The sequence below is a fragment of the Leuciscus leuciscus genome, assembly GCF_965113295.1.
Source record: "Leuciscus leuciscus genome assembly, chromosome: 20".
NCBI classification, from domain to species: domain Eukaryota; kingdom Metazoa; phylum Chordata; class Actinopteri; order Cypriniformes; family Leuciscidae; genus Leuciscus; species Leuciscus leuciscus.
Window position 1 is genome coordinate 30,051,963 of NC_138744.1, and position 16,586 is coordinate 30,068,548.

The following is a 16,586-nucleotide window of genomic DNA, read 5'->3' on the forward strand; positions in this document are numbered from 1 at the left end:
CAATTTACCCAACAGTATTTCAACACCCCGGGTTGCCAGTTTTGCAGAAAACACAGAGTATTGCAGTCATGGAAGCCAGCAAACGAACTGGGTCAGAGATCAAAGAGTCTACTCGACCTAAAAAGCTTCAGCATCCATCTAAAAATCTCAAAAGAACAGGAGCATATTAAAACGTGGATAAATCACTCATCAGCTTACAGTGTAAGGCTCGTCACCTGCCTATGTCAATTGCGCTCAGTCCTGTTGTGAGTCCTCAATCTGGCAACCCGCATGACTCTTAAATATTTTGAATTGGGATTGCAGTAACCATTTCAACCGCTAGCTGTCAATACTACATTCTGCACCTTTAAAATGGACTAGACTGGAAAAAGTACTGGTGTAAAGTTTTCCCTAACCCTAACAAAAGACAATAGCCCCTTTCACACAGCAATCCCGGTAAATTACTGTAAAATTATGACTTTTGCGGTAAAAAAACACAACTTTTTACCAGTAAGATACCATTCCCACACCAGTACCAAAATACCGTACCAGTACCATAAACTCAGTGATGCTAGTCATCAGAAATTACCTAAGAAGTACTGAGCCGTTTTGTTCATCCACCTGGATAAGAAGAAGCGCTTTACTTTCACTATCTGTCCAATTTGACTATTACTTCTGAGAGACAGGCATAAGAGGATGATCTCACAGAATGTGGTTTTGGTCTTTAAAACACAAGGCGCATAATAGTAACTATGGTATTACAGTTACTATAGTACACAACCACTGCAGACCCGCAACGCTGATAAATGGAAAAGAAGGTGAACACGAGATGCAACACTTAGTTTAGATGTCTGTCTAACACATGTTTACAGCAGAAACAGGTCCAACAGAGCTTTATGATTGTCCCAAAGCAGACTTCTTCCATCAGCACGTTCTGACCTTCTACAGTACGTACTCGTACCAGTAATCCAGTTCTTTGTTCACACACAGCATCATACCAGTAATTTACTGGTAACAACTTATACTAGGAAATAGCCAAATCTGATTTACCTATATTTTTGAAAAGGTCTTGTTCACACATAATCTCTTAACAGTAATTTCCTGGTAATTTACCAGTAAAGACTGGATGTGTGAAAGGGCTTAAAGCAGACTTGTGTGCTTTCTGTGAACATTTGACCTGTGATCACATTTGACCTGCATTCTTTAGTCCAGGGATTCTGATGCCCGGGTAGCTCAGACGTTTCAAAACATCACTGCATGTTCAAAACTGAGAGGAGAGCACTTTCTCTATTTTTCTATTGCTGAAATCTGTAAATCTGTTGTAACGCCAGGAATTCAGGTCGTCTGAACTCAATAGAGATTTGTTAAAATAATTTTTCCACTGTAGTCTAGTCTATACATCTAAAATTGGACCTCCCCGTAGAGAAATCGGATAGAGTGCAGCTCCGGCAGACTTCGCTCCAGGCCTGCACGGTCTCGTGAAGCAAAGGCAGAGCTAAATATACTTTGGAGGGACGCCAGTGGGAAGCTCTGTTTGCTGGGCTCCTATTGTCCTGATCTCACCTAACAAAGTTTTTTTTGTGTGTGTTTTGTTTTACCTACTGTGGGAGTCAATGACTACCATCAACTGTCTGGTTACCAACATTCTTCAAAATATCTTTTTTTTTTTTTTTTTTTTTCAGAAGAAAAACTCATACAAGTTTCTTATTTTGTGTTTATAAACAGAATGTAAATATAGCCATACCAACAAAAAAAGATGTATTGTTGGATAGTAAAGTGAACCAACAACCCAGAATCTGAAGCTTCAAATGGAAATGGAACATGAATTTACATTGGACTATAAAAACAAAGCACAAAGAGGGGCATGCTCATTTCATGTCACTGAACGGGATAGAAATTGTTCTGTAGATGATCTTCAAGCAAAGCTGTTCTGTCATCCTGAGCTCTCATTGCTTTCACCATGAATTAGCATCTTCATATTCTCTGGCAGTCAGAGCTGTGATAGGACTGAGATGTTCAAGCTCAGCAGGAACAACAGGGACGGATTTGAGGAGGTCTCGCTTTAACACACAGCTGCAGAACTTGTGCTGGGATTTCTGTGATCACTCTGGCAAACTGCCTTCTATTCCTCCCATCTGTGCTCCCATTGTCAAAATATGATTCAATAATCCAGATGTGAATAATATACGGACATATAAAACGTGCAGCCATTTCTTGCTCTTCTTGCTCTTGTTTCATAGATAGAAAGTGAATGAGAGGAAGACGTAGATATCTGGGACAGTAAAAAAATATTTAGGCCCTGTTTGCACCTGGTATAAGGTGTGTTTTGGTCAATCGGATCACAAGACGAGGGAAACACATTCCCATTTAAACCTGGTGTTTTAATGCGTCTCTTTTGTCCACTTTCAACCACTTCTGTCCTGATTTTTTCGAGGGGAGGGTCTATGGTTGGATAAATGTATGTGTTATTTAGATCTGATCTAATGGACAAAAATAAAGTCACGCAATTTACATATGAATGCACCCGGAGACGACGGAAAAACATACGGAGAGCAGCAGCTTTTGTTTCTTCTCTGACAGCTGCAAGATCACGCCGAACGCTGTGAGTGTGTGTTAGAAATCAGAATGGTGAGAAAACATTGTGCTTGGTAAGTTTTCTTCTTCAAACCAAACTTGGGTCTTAATGACAAATTTTAAATCATGTCAGCTCTTCCCATAATGTTTATGCATCAGGTCAGTAGGTGGAGAGTAGACGGTCTTTTGTGTCTGTTTGAACACATTCGACCACATGAGCTTCTACTCTACGAAAGCAATCCGGTCGAATGCGTTTTATACCTCTGGAAGTGGTCGAAAGTGGACAAACTCAAAACGTTTTAGACCTCGTTTACACCTGTATATAGTATCGTCCACTTGTGATCCGATCGACCAAAATGCATCTTAATATAAGGTGTAAACAGGGCCTTAGGGTGTCTGATGATTTCATAAATTATTCTTCAGTGAGGGACATTTTTGATTACTTGAAATATTGTTCATACAATACTGCATTTATTTTTAAACATTTATGACATTTGCTTGAATAAATGTCTGATAATGTCTGGTAAAAAACAGTTGTTTCTGAATCATCATTTTCCAATACTCCCCAGTTTAATAAACATACTCTCATATCATGGTGTAAAATAAAAACATTTCTGTTTGCAGAGTTCTGTTCAACATCTGGCAGAAATGTGATCGCCTGTCACTTCTCATTTCTATGATAATAACCAAGAGTAAACTCAATTGTTCTCTAAATGTTTGGTGTGTTGGTAATAACAGCAGGATTGAGAACAGCAATATTTGTTTTAAAAACATTACAAAATTGTAATGAAAATTGAAATGTATTAAATATTATTATGTTAAAAGTTAAAGGGAAGTAAAAATGTTGTAAGTCAACTTATTCTACTAACCCTTACCAGTCTACTAATACTCTAATGATAGTTAGTCGACAAAAAGTTGCAAAGTCAAAAGTGGGCTATCGAAATAAAGTGTAACCTAAAAAAAGTTCAGTTAGTTGCAGAATCACCAACATACAGAGTTTGGCATATGATGCTGAAGCTAAAACAAACCAGACAGGTCATTATTATATCCAGAGACCATAAACAGTGTGTCATTATTCTGTACAACTGCCTTTTGGACTCATACAGCTTGTGAAGAACATCTATCCATTGCGTAATGTGTTATAATACTTAATTTGTTCAGTATAAATATCGCTCAGACTTCTGTCAAAATGACAGGTTCTTTAATGCATTCATATCAACACGTTTGTCTGATGTGTGTCATACAGGACATCTGCAAAGCCCTGTGGTGCCATCGGGTCGGAAGAAAATGTGAGACCAAGTTCATGCCAGCCGCCGAGGGCTCTTCTTGCGGTCCAGAGATGGTGAGTCACAACCACAGATGTGTTCAGAAGCGTCTCACCTTAAAAAGAAGTCAAGTTATACCCGTCCCTTTCAGCTCAAGTGGCACAAAGGAAAAAGCCAAATGGTCTGTTTCTTGTCATTGAAAGAGTTTAATCATTTACATCCTCTCATGGTTATTCAGCCTGTGACATTAACCCGGCGGGGAGAAAGCATTCTGGGGGGTTTTTGTTGTTCTTTCAGATGGGTTTTTAACAGATGTCTAGTGTCTTAAATGAGTGTTTCCAGGGAGGCCGAGCAGAGAGAGGCTGGTGTAAATGCCAGCGGATATAATGAGTGAACAATTCGTGTTGAGAGTCACGAAAACAGAATAGTGACAGTGATGTTCACAAGACAAGCAGAGAACTCAGCGTACTAGAAAAGGTTCAGTTCGACAGTGGAAACCCTTGCGAAAAAGAAGTGCACTTCATTGTATTGAATGTGCACTCGTACTTGAACGGACGAAAAGTCGGACAAAACGAAAGTTCCGATAGTCTTTTCTTCCCTATTGTGATGTATATCCAAGTGAAATGGCTTCTGGAAGAAGAAAAGAAACTTAGGACGGGACTTGATTTTGTCCAGTTTGCAGTCAGTTGTGGAGGATATTTAGTCCCACCCTCTGCGAAGACATACTGTACGTCATGAAGAGAACAGATGTCGTTTCGAGGGCGAAAGGAGTTTAATGTTTTTGATTTAACCGGTAGTTCACACACAAATTAAAATGTTGTCATCATTTACTCACCATCATATTGTTACAAACCTGTATGAGTTTCTTTATTCTGTTGAACACAACAGAAGATATTTGAAAGAATGTTGGTAACCAGACAGTTGACAGTAGACATTGACTTCCATAGTATATATATTTTTTTTTTCTATTATGGAAGTCAATGGCTACCGTCAACTGTTTGATTACCAACATTCTTTAAAATAACTTCTTCTTTTTTCAACAGAGGTTTTTTTTTGTTTTTTTTGGTGTGTGAGGGTAAATCATTTATAAGCACTGCAACATTCTGTAATAAAATGTAAGTGCACTTAAAGAGAGTACACTTTCATGACTACGTTTACTTAAAAGGTTACTTTAAAGTGTATTCTAAATTCTTGTTATAATAATTTTATTCATGCTTTAAAGAAGTACACTTATTTTGATGTGTTGATTAACATACTAAAACAGTACTTGATTATAATTTGACAGCAATAAATATTACGTTAATATATTTTAAATGTACTAAATTATAACCATCATTATAAGTGTGTCATTAGTATAGTATAGCATAGTATATCTTTATTACAAATATGTTCACATACATTACAGACAAGTTTCAATAGAAATAACATTAAAGTATATTTTAGTTTACCATAAATGCTTGTCAGTACACTTTAACCATATTTCAAAGACAATAGAAGTAATTATGAAATTACTGTACATCCAAAGTTTAAGTCAGAAAGCACTCTAAAGCTCATCTAATTGCATTTTATATACATTTTTAACTATTATACATGTTCGACTGATTTCAGTTACATGCAATTAAGTGCCCGAAAACATTACATGTAGTTCCCACTTAAGTATATTCTTTGAAGGTGTATTATTTCCGTAGTAAGTACTCTTTTATAAAAGTATGCTAATGTGCACTTCTTTTTTTACATGAAACATGAGCTCAAATGAATGAATCTATGCAGTTGCAGGCAGTTTGACACCGCATCAGCATAGGTGTTTTTTATTCCTTAGGGTCTGTCCGTCATCTCAGGTCATCTTAACTCATCAAAACGCTATAATCGGATTTCAAGCTAAAGACGTGTGTGGTGTGGATCAGGTTTTACAATGGAACTTTTGTAGCCTGACTACGTCAGACTTCGTACTTCCGCTCAATTTCATTTCGCTTCTGTACTCAGTCTGAGACAGCGTCATAGCTTTCCGTTTTCCTCCGGCCTGAAAACAGCCGGGCCAATCAACGAACAGAGGGCGGGCTGAGAGCCGTGACGTAGACGCTGATTGTACCGTGGATGCATAGATTTACTTCACATAATCTGCAGAAGTCGTTCACAGCCATGTTCACTCCGGTGTTTCGCTCGATGGTTTTTGTTTTCGCATCATATGTGTGTTTACAGTGGAAGTTAGATGCGGCTGAGCATGCGCATAACACACGCCATAACCAAACATTATGTGATTGGCTTACGGGTAACCAATGATTTTAAACTTCAGACAAGCGCCCCCCCGCGAGAGAGAAAACACTTCTCTATTATGCCATTCCAGACTCTGTCTACGAAGCAAAGCGAAGTAGCAGAGTTTGGTATTACCAGGCTAGAACTTTTGCTGTTCAGGCTACAAAAAAGTATCAGATACACCAACCACACAAATAGACAGCCAGACAGATCACTGCTGTGTTCATCAGTGTTAGCTGTTACAGTACTCGTCATTGCTCTCCTCCCTTTCTCTTCGTCCCTTAGGATGCCTTTCCACTGATTCAGGCCCTTCACAGCAGATTGGGTTTAATGAGCTCATTCTGGCCGGGGCTGACCTCCTGGGCCGTTTCTTTAGTAACTCACGTTACTGAAGTATGTTTGGGGCATTAGGGTAATTGCAGACCCATCCTGAGGTGCAGGAACAAGAGCACTTCTCTTACAAACACACTCTCCTGTTCCAGCGCGTGTCATCTCTGGCTGATACGGAGGCGAGTGCTGGTGGTCTGAGATGTCTTTCACATGTGTTCTTCGAGGCACTTGGAGGTGTTCGGTTTGTGATATATTAAATACGACAGTTTAATCTGAGAGAGAACCAGTGACGGTACGCAGCACTAATGATGACAGTCTCCTCTAGGAATCTTGACAATCCGCTTTCAGGAAATATCAGCCCCATCCCATGAGTTTCAGTTACACGGAGGGTGTGAAGAGCACTGGACTGGGACTATCATTCATTCAGTCCTTAACCTCTCATACAGAGTTGAATTAGATGGAATGGTGTCTGATGGGAATTAAAAATGAATCTGTGAAGTTGGGCCATTCAAACAATAATTAGTTTTTCTGATAAAAATTTGATTTTACAATGCAATAAAACAAATCCAGGTTTACTGTTCTTGTTTGCAAGCATGCACAGTTTGTCCAAAAATATTGTGATTATTTATCAGTATTGCAACCAATGAATGAATGCATGAAATAAATTATTAAATGAAAAACAAAATAAGAAATATTACTTTTGTAATATTTCACTGTAAAATAAAAAATATGTATAATTAATTTCTTAATTCTCTTTTGTTGATAATCGCTACTCATTATAAGTATGTGAAGATGGTTGATGCATGTTGCATTACCAAATATATAGTAAAGCAGCCAAGAGACATGTGACACCAATAGGACACTACAATGTAGTTGTAGTCAATTATCAGTCATTAATGATTTCAATTTTAGACCATTCCTCACAATACTGTTAAATATACCGTATGTGTCATATTAACCATTTTTATGATAGTTTTACTGTGCATGTTTTGTCATTTTGAAGGTTTATATTTATTATATGGAAAAGAGCAGAAATTATATTTTTTAATAAATACCCTTTTGTGTTCATACTGTCAGAATCATATTTAGTTTTAGTGTCTTCTGTTTAATTTCAAGTCATGGTTTTCTTTGTCTCTGTCTTGTGTATAAGCTGTGATTGTTGCTGTCAGTCCCATATGGATTAATAGACTCACCGGTCCAAGTCGATTCCCTAACCTTTCCGGCCCCAATGGTTCCTTCCAACCTCCAATATCCTTCGTCGCAGCTGGTCCCGTCTAGCTCAAAGTCTTCTTCGCCGCTCAGCTCCAGGTCTCCTTAGTCGCGGATAGGTGCGCCCAGTCTCCCTCTTCCGCCTCCTCTGCTTAATCCTTCCAGTCCCTCGGCCCCGCCTCTGCTTGCTCCATTCGGTTCCTCGGCTCTTCCTCTGTTGGCTCCGCTCTGCTGCTCTGATCAGCCTTGGGTTTTCCAGTCTTGGCAAGTGTATTCCCTGGCTCCACCTTGGGCAGCCGAGCCCGTAACTCCACCTCAGCCTGTTGACCAGTTGGCTCCACCTTTGCTCATTGCCCCTTTGGCTCCACCTGGGACCGCAGTCCTCACAGCTTCACCGGGCTCCCTCGTCCCTCTGACTCTGCCTTGGTCAGTCGTCGCTCTGTCTACTCCACGGACTTCCGGTCCTTTGGCTGTGCCTCATCCCTCCTGCTCCACCTCAGTCCTCAGTCGCTCCGCCTCAGTCATCTGGCACCCTAGCTCCACCTCAGCTGCTCGTCCCCGTGGATCCACCTTGGTCTCCAGTCTCTGCAGCTTTTTGTCTGTGCCTGGGTCTCCACCTCCACTGGCTCCACCTCTGTCAGTTGTCTCCCTGGTTCTTCCTGGCCTCTACACCAAGGCTCCACCGTGGCTCCTCCCTCAATCAGCTCCACCATGGGACTTCAGCCTGCTAGAACTGTTTTGGGTCACTCCCTAGCTCCTTTCACCATCATCTCCTCCCTGGCTCCTCCCTCATCCTTGGTTGTCCTGTCTGCAGCTCTGCACCCACCTCCAGAGCCCCCACCCTACCTCCTTGGATATTGTTTCTTGTTATTGCATGAGGACACACCTTCCGGGAGGGGGGTGTAATGTCAGGATTATGTGTAGTTTCATTGTCTTCTGTATAAGTTTTAGTCATGGTTTTGTTTGTTTCTGTCTTTTACGATATGTGTGTAAGCTGTTGCATTGCTGTTTGGATTTTCTCTTGTTTGGACTACCATTTTTATTTATTGAGTTAAATTAAGTATCTTGAAGAAGCAAGCAATCTATTTCCTCACCTACTTCATCTTCCTCTGCAACTCTACGTGACACACATGTTTGGAACAGCATAAGTGTGAGAAATGATGACGGAATCTTTCTTTTTGGGTGAACTATCCCTCTAAATGTAAAGACCATTATCGCACAGACTGATGTGTGTGTTTATGTGTGTTGTTTGCAGTGGTGCCGTCGTGGTCAGTGTGTAAAGCAAGGCGATGAAGGTCCCAAGCCAGTGAACGGTCAGTGGTCATCCTGGTCTGGGTGGTCCAGCTGCTCGAGAACCTGTGAGAGTGGAGTGACCTACAGAGAGAGACACTGCAGCAGCCCCAGGTACATTCAGACCTGCAGATGTGTGAAGGATCAGCCAATAAATGTGGAGTGAGAGGGTCTCCACTAAAGGCTTGTTCATAACAATTTTGGCATGAAAAACATGCACAACAGGATTTTAAACTAAACAAAACAATGCACAATTCTTTATTTTACAGTAGCTTTGTTTCCTTCCACCTATTTTTATGCACATATTGGCATAACGTATAAAAATCTGCTTGATGGAAACCCCAAGATAGGCATAAATTCTAAAAATATGCATTAAATTGTATGCACTTTTTTGAGTTTGAGTTTTTTTAGTTATCTGATAAGAAAACATATGCATAAATTACAATGAAAACACAATTATCTAATAAATTCCTAGATTTGCATCAAGAAAAAATATGTGACTGCGCGAATGGGACAGCATAACTGAACTAACCAGTGGACCGATCTTTTTGCACAGCATCTGAAATGCTGTTTTGGTTGTTCTGAAATGCTTGATCAAAATCTTTTATCAAAGTGGTTCGGTATAATTACCTTTTTTTAAAGCTGTCTCACACGACTGCGTTCCCAAAGATTGTTCATCTGCTCGCTCTAAGACGCAAGCAATGTATTATATACTAAAATTATTGTACACAGTGGCGTCTCCTACTTTTATTTGTGATATTTAGCTCCAGTTTATCAGGAAGTGACAATTTGTTCCTTTCGACTCACTGGATGGAAACGCTGCTTTATTCGCAAATGTTTTATGCAATATTCCAATTTTAAAATAAGTTAAATTCACAACTTTGGATGGAAACATAGCTAGTGAGTCAGATGTATCTTATTGCAATGAATCAAATTTCAACACTTCTATTAAAAATTCTAAGGTCAGTAAGATTTTTGAAAATAAATTAATGTGTTTATTCAACGAGGATGCATTAAATTTATCCAAAGTGACAGTAAAGGCATTTACAGTATGATGTTACAAAACATAAATGCTGTTCTTCTGAATATTCTATTCATCAAAGAATTGTGAAAAAAATGTGACACTGAAGACTGGAAGAATGATGCTGAAACTTCAGTTTTGCCACCACAGGAATAAATAACATTTTAAAATATATTCAAATGGAAAACAACTATTTTAAATTGTAATAATATTTCACAATATATGCTGTATTTTTTATCAAATAAATACAGCCTCGGTGAGTATAAAAACTTATTTCGAAAACATTTTAAAATCTTACAGATTTGAGATTTCTGAACAGTCTAAGGCTGATTTAAAAAATGTAATTGATTAGATGTAGCAAATTTAATTTATGTATCCAGTATTTATTTATTTATTTATTTATTTATTTAAGTGTTGTAGCAAGAGTTTTGCAACAACAAAAAAATTATGTTTTCAGACTTGGTTTGAAACAAGGAACTCTGTAATTCTCATGGCAACCGCAGAACTCTTCAGAATTACCAGCTTTAATTTCTCTCATCTTTCACCTGAGCCTTAGATTTCATGAAACTCAGAAACTCAGAGTTTCAACAGAATCGGAGACAGTGGGATACATTGGATCCATCTCTTGTGAAATAAGTTCTACATGATTTTTCATTTCCCACAAGCAGGAACATGATAAGCACTGCTGCATGGAAAATTGCTTGCACTGATAATTGTTCATCTTGTTTGTGATATGTTGCTTTATGCACTGCTGCACTTTATATACAAAAACTTTCCTCCGCAGAAATGTAATTTTAAGCGTCAAGAAAACTGATTCCTTGTCAATGTAGAATGACATCTTAATTTTATTGGCAATGCATCGCATTACTACAACAAACATTACAGCCACTTGGCAACCATGAGTGATGAAGTTGCTGTCAGCTCTAACAACCCATCATGTAAATCATGATGTGTCTCATCCTAGTTCTGTCTCATGATCAGTTTTCTTCCCTGTCTTTTCTTCTCTCTCAGGCCAATGTATGGCGGCAGGTTTTGCGAGGGCTCGTCTCGCTCTTATAAACTGTGTAACACTGCTGACTGTCCTCAGAACGCCATCGACTTCAGAGCTGCTCAGTGTGCCGAGTTCAATAGCAAGCCCTTCCGCGGATGGTACTACAAGTGGAAACCCTACACACGTGTGGACGGTTGGTCTAAACATGTATTTTTATTTTTGGTTGAGGGGATACTAGTACAAAATAAATATTTTAAAATGTATTTGAAATACATTTATTTTATGCTAAGTATACTACAAATACATTTACAGATTTATGTACTTAATATAAATACTCTGCAATTGTACATTTAGTATGTAATATTGGTATAATTAAAGTCTGCCAAATTGGAACAACTAATTTTGTACGTAATGCACTTGAAGTATCCAGAAGTAGTGCTGAGGTCCAACTAAAGATATTGATTGTGTTAAAGAGAAACTATTGCAAATATACTTTAGGTACACTTTAAATATCTTGCACTTAAAGAAGGATATTATACAGAGATCATACTGTAACAAGGTTAGATGTTGTGGGAAGAAGGAGGCGGGAACTGACAAACATTCAACAAACTTTAATACCAAAAATAAAACAAATACAAAACGAAAGTAAAAGACAGCAGCCCCTCACGGACGGCTGCGGTCACATCAAATAAAACATAAACATCAAATAAAATAGTCCAGGCCTGGCCTCTCTCGTTCTTCACTGTCATCGCTCCTTCCTTTAATGCTTCCGCTCCTCCGTGAGAGATACGAGACCGCGTCGCTCATTAGTAATCACGCCACCGGCCTCGCGCCGCTCTCTCACGGCCTTCTGCCTCGTCCTGCTCGCCACACATACTATCCTTATTAGTAGTGACATTAAAACACAATTCAGGCTTAATATTAAGAAATGTGCACTGTGCAATAAGGAAGTACTCCAAATAAAGTTTAATTATAATATTTATCAAAAGTCTCATGTTAATATGTTAATGGATTTGTAGTATACTTAGTATGAAATAAATGCATTTGAAATACATTTTGGTATAGGTTTTATTCACTAGGCGATGTATAAAAGAAATGAGCCGGTGCATTTGACACAATTCTGGATAAAAACATTATTTATGAAGTTAGACTGAAGTGAAGTATGTTCAGATTTTCTTATGATATTCTTTCACATTTTATTTCTGTTACTCCTCCAACATGTAACTAGATGTCTTCCTTCCACCACACAATAAATTATACACATTTACGCACCAAAAAGACCAGTGATGTCTCTGGAGTGAAAGATGTTTTCACCCCCCAAAGTCATGACGTTCTACATGGTCCTTTAGAAATTCTTACAGTCATGCATCTTCTTGCAAGAATGACTGGAATCTCTATTCTAATCTTTAGCACAAAGTATCTTGAGATGGAGAAAGTTGGCCCAGATTCTACCACCGATCAGATGTATTTCAAGCCATTTCATAGTTTTTCCATGTGCTTTGGGTCATTGTTGTTCTGAAAAGATCTTCACACTTATTGCAGATTGTTGGGTGAATGAGCAAGTTCTCATTAAGGGCCTTTATGTATTTGGCTCCATCCATGTTTTCCTTAATGGCAACAAGCTTTTCAGTTCCTCCTGAAAAGCAACCCCAATGCATGATGCTGCCGTCTAATTCCATTCTTGATGATTTTTTTTCCGCTTAGAAAATTTAGCTGGTTTTAGATAGAGAGTTAGGATTAATGTTAGAGTTTAGACTGGGAATGGGGCTTCTTATTGACCAGGTATTTCCCTCTGATTTTAAAGTAAGTTAATGGTGGGGGATTGGGTTAGTATGACAGCATTCATAGCATTCAGATTCAGAGCTTTGTCAGTCTTTCTATGATCATCTCCAGATGTTTTCCAACTTAATCTCAAAGTTCCTTGGGCTTCATTAGTTGTGAGACTCACCCGAGTCAGTGATATTTGGTGTGCTATCCGACAACTGAACACAGATGGATTTGAAACCAACTCAGTTGTAGCTGTTTAATGTACTTTGTCTGATTTTAGAGTTCAATTTCTAGTGCGATTGAATAGTTAGTCTTTTCAAACCAAGCAGGTTGAAATATTATAAATTAAGATAGATATTCTATGGGGGGGTTACTTTGAATCCACTGCCCACAGATTATAGTTTCATTGGTGGCTTTCATTGTTTGGATCACTGCATGGTTCATGACTTATGTCACAGTAAATGTTGGTGAGAGCAGAATTTTCTGAAAGGGAAGCTGATGGTGTAAATGCACATGAGATTTGCTGAGATCTCAGAGCCCCGGAATTTTTTTTCAATTACCTACTGTATGTCTTATATTCCTGTGTGTGTGTGTGTGTGTGTGTGTGTGTGTGTGTGTGTGTGTGCGTGCGTGTGCGTGCATGCTCGTGTGTGTGTGGTTGTGGACTGGTAAACCCTACATTATGGGGAGAAAATGTTTTTTAGCTTATAAATCATTCTAAGTGATGTGTTTTTTTTTTTTTAAATGTAAAATGCAGAAAGCTTACTGTGATGGGTAGGTTTAGGGGTAGGGTTAGTGTAAGGGGATAGAATATACAGTTTGTAAAGTATAAAAACCATTATTTCTATGAAACTTCTCTGTTAAGATATAAAAACAAGTGTGTTTGTGTGTGTGTGTGTGTGTGTGTGTGTGTGTGTGTGTGTGTGTGTGTGTGTGTGTGTGTGTGTGTGTGTGTGTGTGTGTGTGTGTGTGTGTGTGTGTGTGTGTGTGTGTGTGTGTGTGTGTGTGTGTGTGTGTGTGTTGTTCCAGATCAAGACGTGTGTAAGCTGTACTGCTTCGCTGAAGGTTACGACTTCTTCTTCGCCCTCTCCAGTAAAGTCAGGGATGGGACGCTCTGCACACAGGACAGCGCCGATGTCTGCATTGACGGCATTTGTGAGGTAATGTACAATATTCACAATTTTGAATTTCTGACACTGTATAACCTGAGGTCTTTAGTAATTGTCTTTGTTGATATTATAACTATAGATACTGTCTGGCCTTAATCTAGTTACTTGCAAATAACTGAGTAATGTACTGTAATAGTTGAGTAACTCTCAGCTGTGTTGAATGGAAAACATTCTTCACTCAGGCTTGTTCTATTCTCTATCCAGTGGTTTTTTCTGAGTTGTAACACATGGCTACTATAATAAAAGCATCCCTCAGTTGTGCTTTAGCTGGGGGGTTTTCTCTGGTAATGGACTACTGACACAGTTGTGCATTACCATCAGAGCCAGAGTTTTTTAAAAGGGATCATCTGTAGTGAATTCTCACAGTGCTTAGTTTTATGTTTTCTTCTGCTGTGGAAATCCCTGTTGAGGCAGATCGACCAAATGCATTTCATTCCACTTTAGTTCAGAGAACTGAAGAAAAAAAAAGGTCTTTCTGGAGAGTCTCTGCTCATGAACACACATCAGTTTCATATTTCGTGTTTGGATGTTTGCAGCGAGAGAGCCAGCTACAATTCTGTTCCATTACATTTGACTTCAGCGTCTGCATTTCACTGACAACATTTCAGATCCGTTGTTATATTAAAAGAGCAATTGTGGTAGTTTGAAATAGCGACACATTGCAGTGGACCAGAACAATTGTAGTTCAGCGGATTTAGTTTAAACAAGCAATTATGATGAATAATCTGAGTCATTTGTCATTTCATGTTTTAGATTATACATGAGTCGATGACATAAGTAGTTTGCACTGAATACATTACAGAAAGAATATTTTTACACATGAACATACAAAAGAACTATTGAGCTGAGAGCATTTAATCTCTGTGTATTTCATACATGATGAGCTCATCACCCTTTTGTGATTCTTTATATTATCTTTGCAGTTTGAAGCATCTTGTACTTCTTTCTTAATACAACATGTTTACATTTGAGCATGTGTCTGATAAACCTGTATTTACCTGATGGTCGCATGCACAGGTGCGGGTTTATTCTCACCCACTGTGTAATTATTATAAGTTCAATTTGATTTGGACATGACAGAAAGGGCTGATATCTGAATTGGTGAGTTGTTTTTTTTATAATTAATCCACACTTTTCCACCAGTTTGACCCATTCAAGGGTGTGTTTCCCGATCAACAAACTTGCTGATAAACTACCATAGTACAATGCATCCTCTGGAGAAACTAACCAACTAGTCCGAAGCCGTAGTAACATGATCGCACCTATGTCATTCAACAATAAAGGACTGTCGATAATGACATCATGCGACAGATGGAGGAAACGTAGGCCAGTAAGAGATGTGCATGTAAACCTCACTCCCCTGGGCTCAAGAGGCGTGCTAGCAACTGACTCTAGCGACTGTGGTCTTCAGCGTCCTTGTTAGCACGCCCGAGAACCCGGTTCGAAATCCCACTCGGGGCGGGTCAAGTAGGGTCAAGTTACATTTGGTGCCATGACTTGGATGGGGGAGAGGTGTAGGGGAATGAGTGTAACGGACGTAACCAGTAAGAGCTGTGTGTGTAAACCTCACTCACCTGGCCTCAAGAGGCGTGCTAGCAGCTACGGTCTTTAGCGTCCTTATTAGCGAACGCGCCTATCACTTTGGAGACATAATACCTGTTGTTGTCGAGTCACCAACTGTCGAGTCCCCAGTGTTCGAGTCCGAGTCCAAGTCCGAGTCACCAAAGAAGAGTCCGAGTCGAGTCACCATTACCTGAGTTTGAGTCCGAGTCGAGTCACCATTAATGGTAATTACCTGAGTTCGAGTCCGAGTCGAGTCTTGAACCCCCAGTATTCGAGTCCAAGTCGAGTCATCAAGGTTGAGTCTGTGTTATATTTCAAGACTGCCTACATTTCTCCACTCTGGCACCTTTAAAGAGCAGATATAATTATAAAAGAGGGTCTACATTAAACAAAAATGACACCACTGTCACGATTGCAAAGGGAGTTTGTTTACAGATTTTTTTTTGCCACAAAGCATATTTTTTGCATTGATTACATATACACTTTGCAACACAGTAATACAGCAGCGACCTAATATATTGGTATATTTCAATATCAATCCATCCAGCTTAATATTACTACAATGTGCTACGTTGACAAGTAGTTAATGCTTGTTGGGTAACATTAATGGTATATTACATTACTACAATTACATCCTCGTTCAACGCACAAAAAAGATTAACGTTAGGAAGGTTGAGGTAGGTAAGTAACGTTATAAAGTAAACAAATAAACGTTACATGTTACTAAACGTTTGAAGTTGTCCCAGTCTTTTCCTTAATTGCACGATTACACACACAACATTTAGTGCTGCTCTTTCCAGCATTGGATGTAAAATCCGTGTAGGCGAACTTCACGATCCGGGGCGCATCTCTCTGCATTTTCTAAATGTGAACATGTAGAAGGGAGCCCACGAATCATGCACTAGTGAAAGTAAGAGCGCAGCGTTAAGTGAGTGACGTCAGTGAGTGTCTTGTCAAGCAAGGAGAGCAAGCGGTAGTGGTGTCCGACTGAGAAGCGTATGTGTGGCTGAGAGGTAAAAAAGAGATCCCGGCCGGTCTTGGAACCCGAAACAGGAAAAGTGTAACATCTTGTATCAAATTTTTATAACCTATCTAGTCAGAAACTTCATCCAACGTCATTCATTTGATGAATGCTCAAGTCCGATTTAATATATCCTCGAGTCCAAGTACGAGTC

At 39.2% G+C, this 16,586-nt stretch overlaps 1 protein-coding gene across 2 annotated transcripts in view; it reads left to right on the top strand.

The window, feature by feature from the left end:
* The window catches only part of adamts16 (ADAM metallopeptidase with thrombospondin type 1 motif, 16), an 84,943-nt gene that overhangs the window by 36,332 nt on the left and 32,025 nt on the right, over positions 1-16,586 (top strand). For both annotated transcript variants that reach the window (XM_082150257.1, XM_082150258.1), the window contains exons 11-14: positions 3,800-3,895; positions 8,866-9,014; positions 10,933-11,105; positions 13,709-13,839. In XM_082150257.1, coding sequence (XP_082006383.1) covers positions 3,800-3,895; positions 8,866-9,014; positions 10,933-11,105; positions 13,709-13,839 — 549 coding nt within the window. The remainder of the gene's footprint in view (positions 1-3,799; positions 3,896-8,865; positions 9,015-10,932; positions 11,106-13,708; positions 13,840-16,586) is intronic.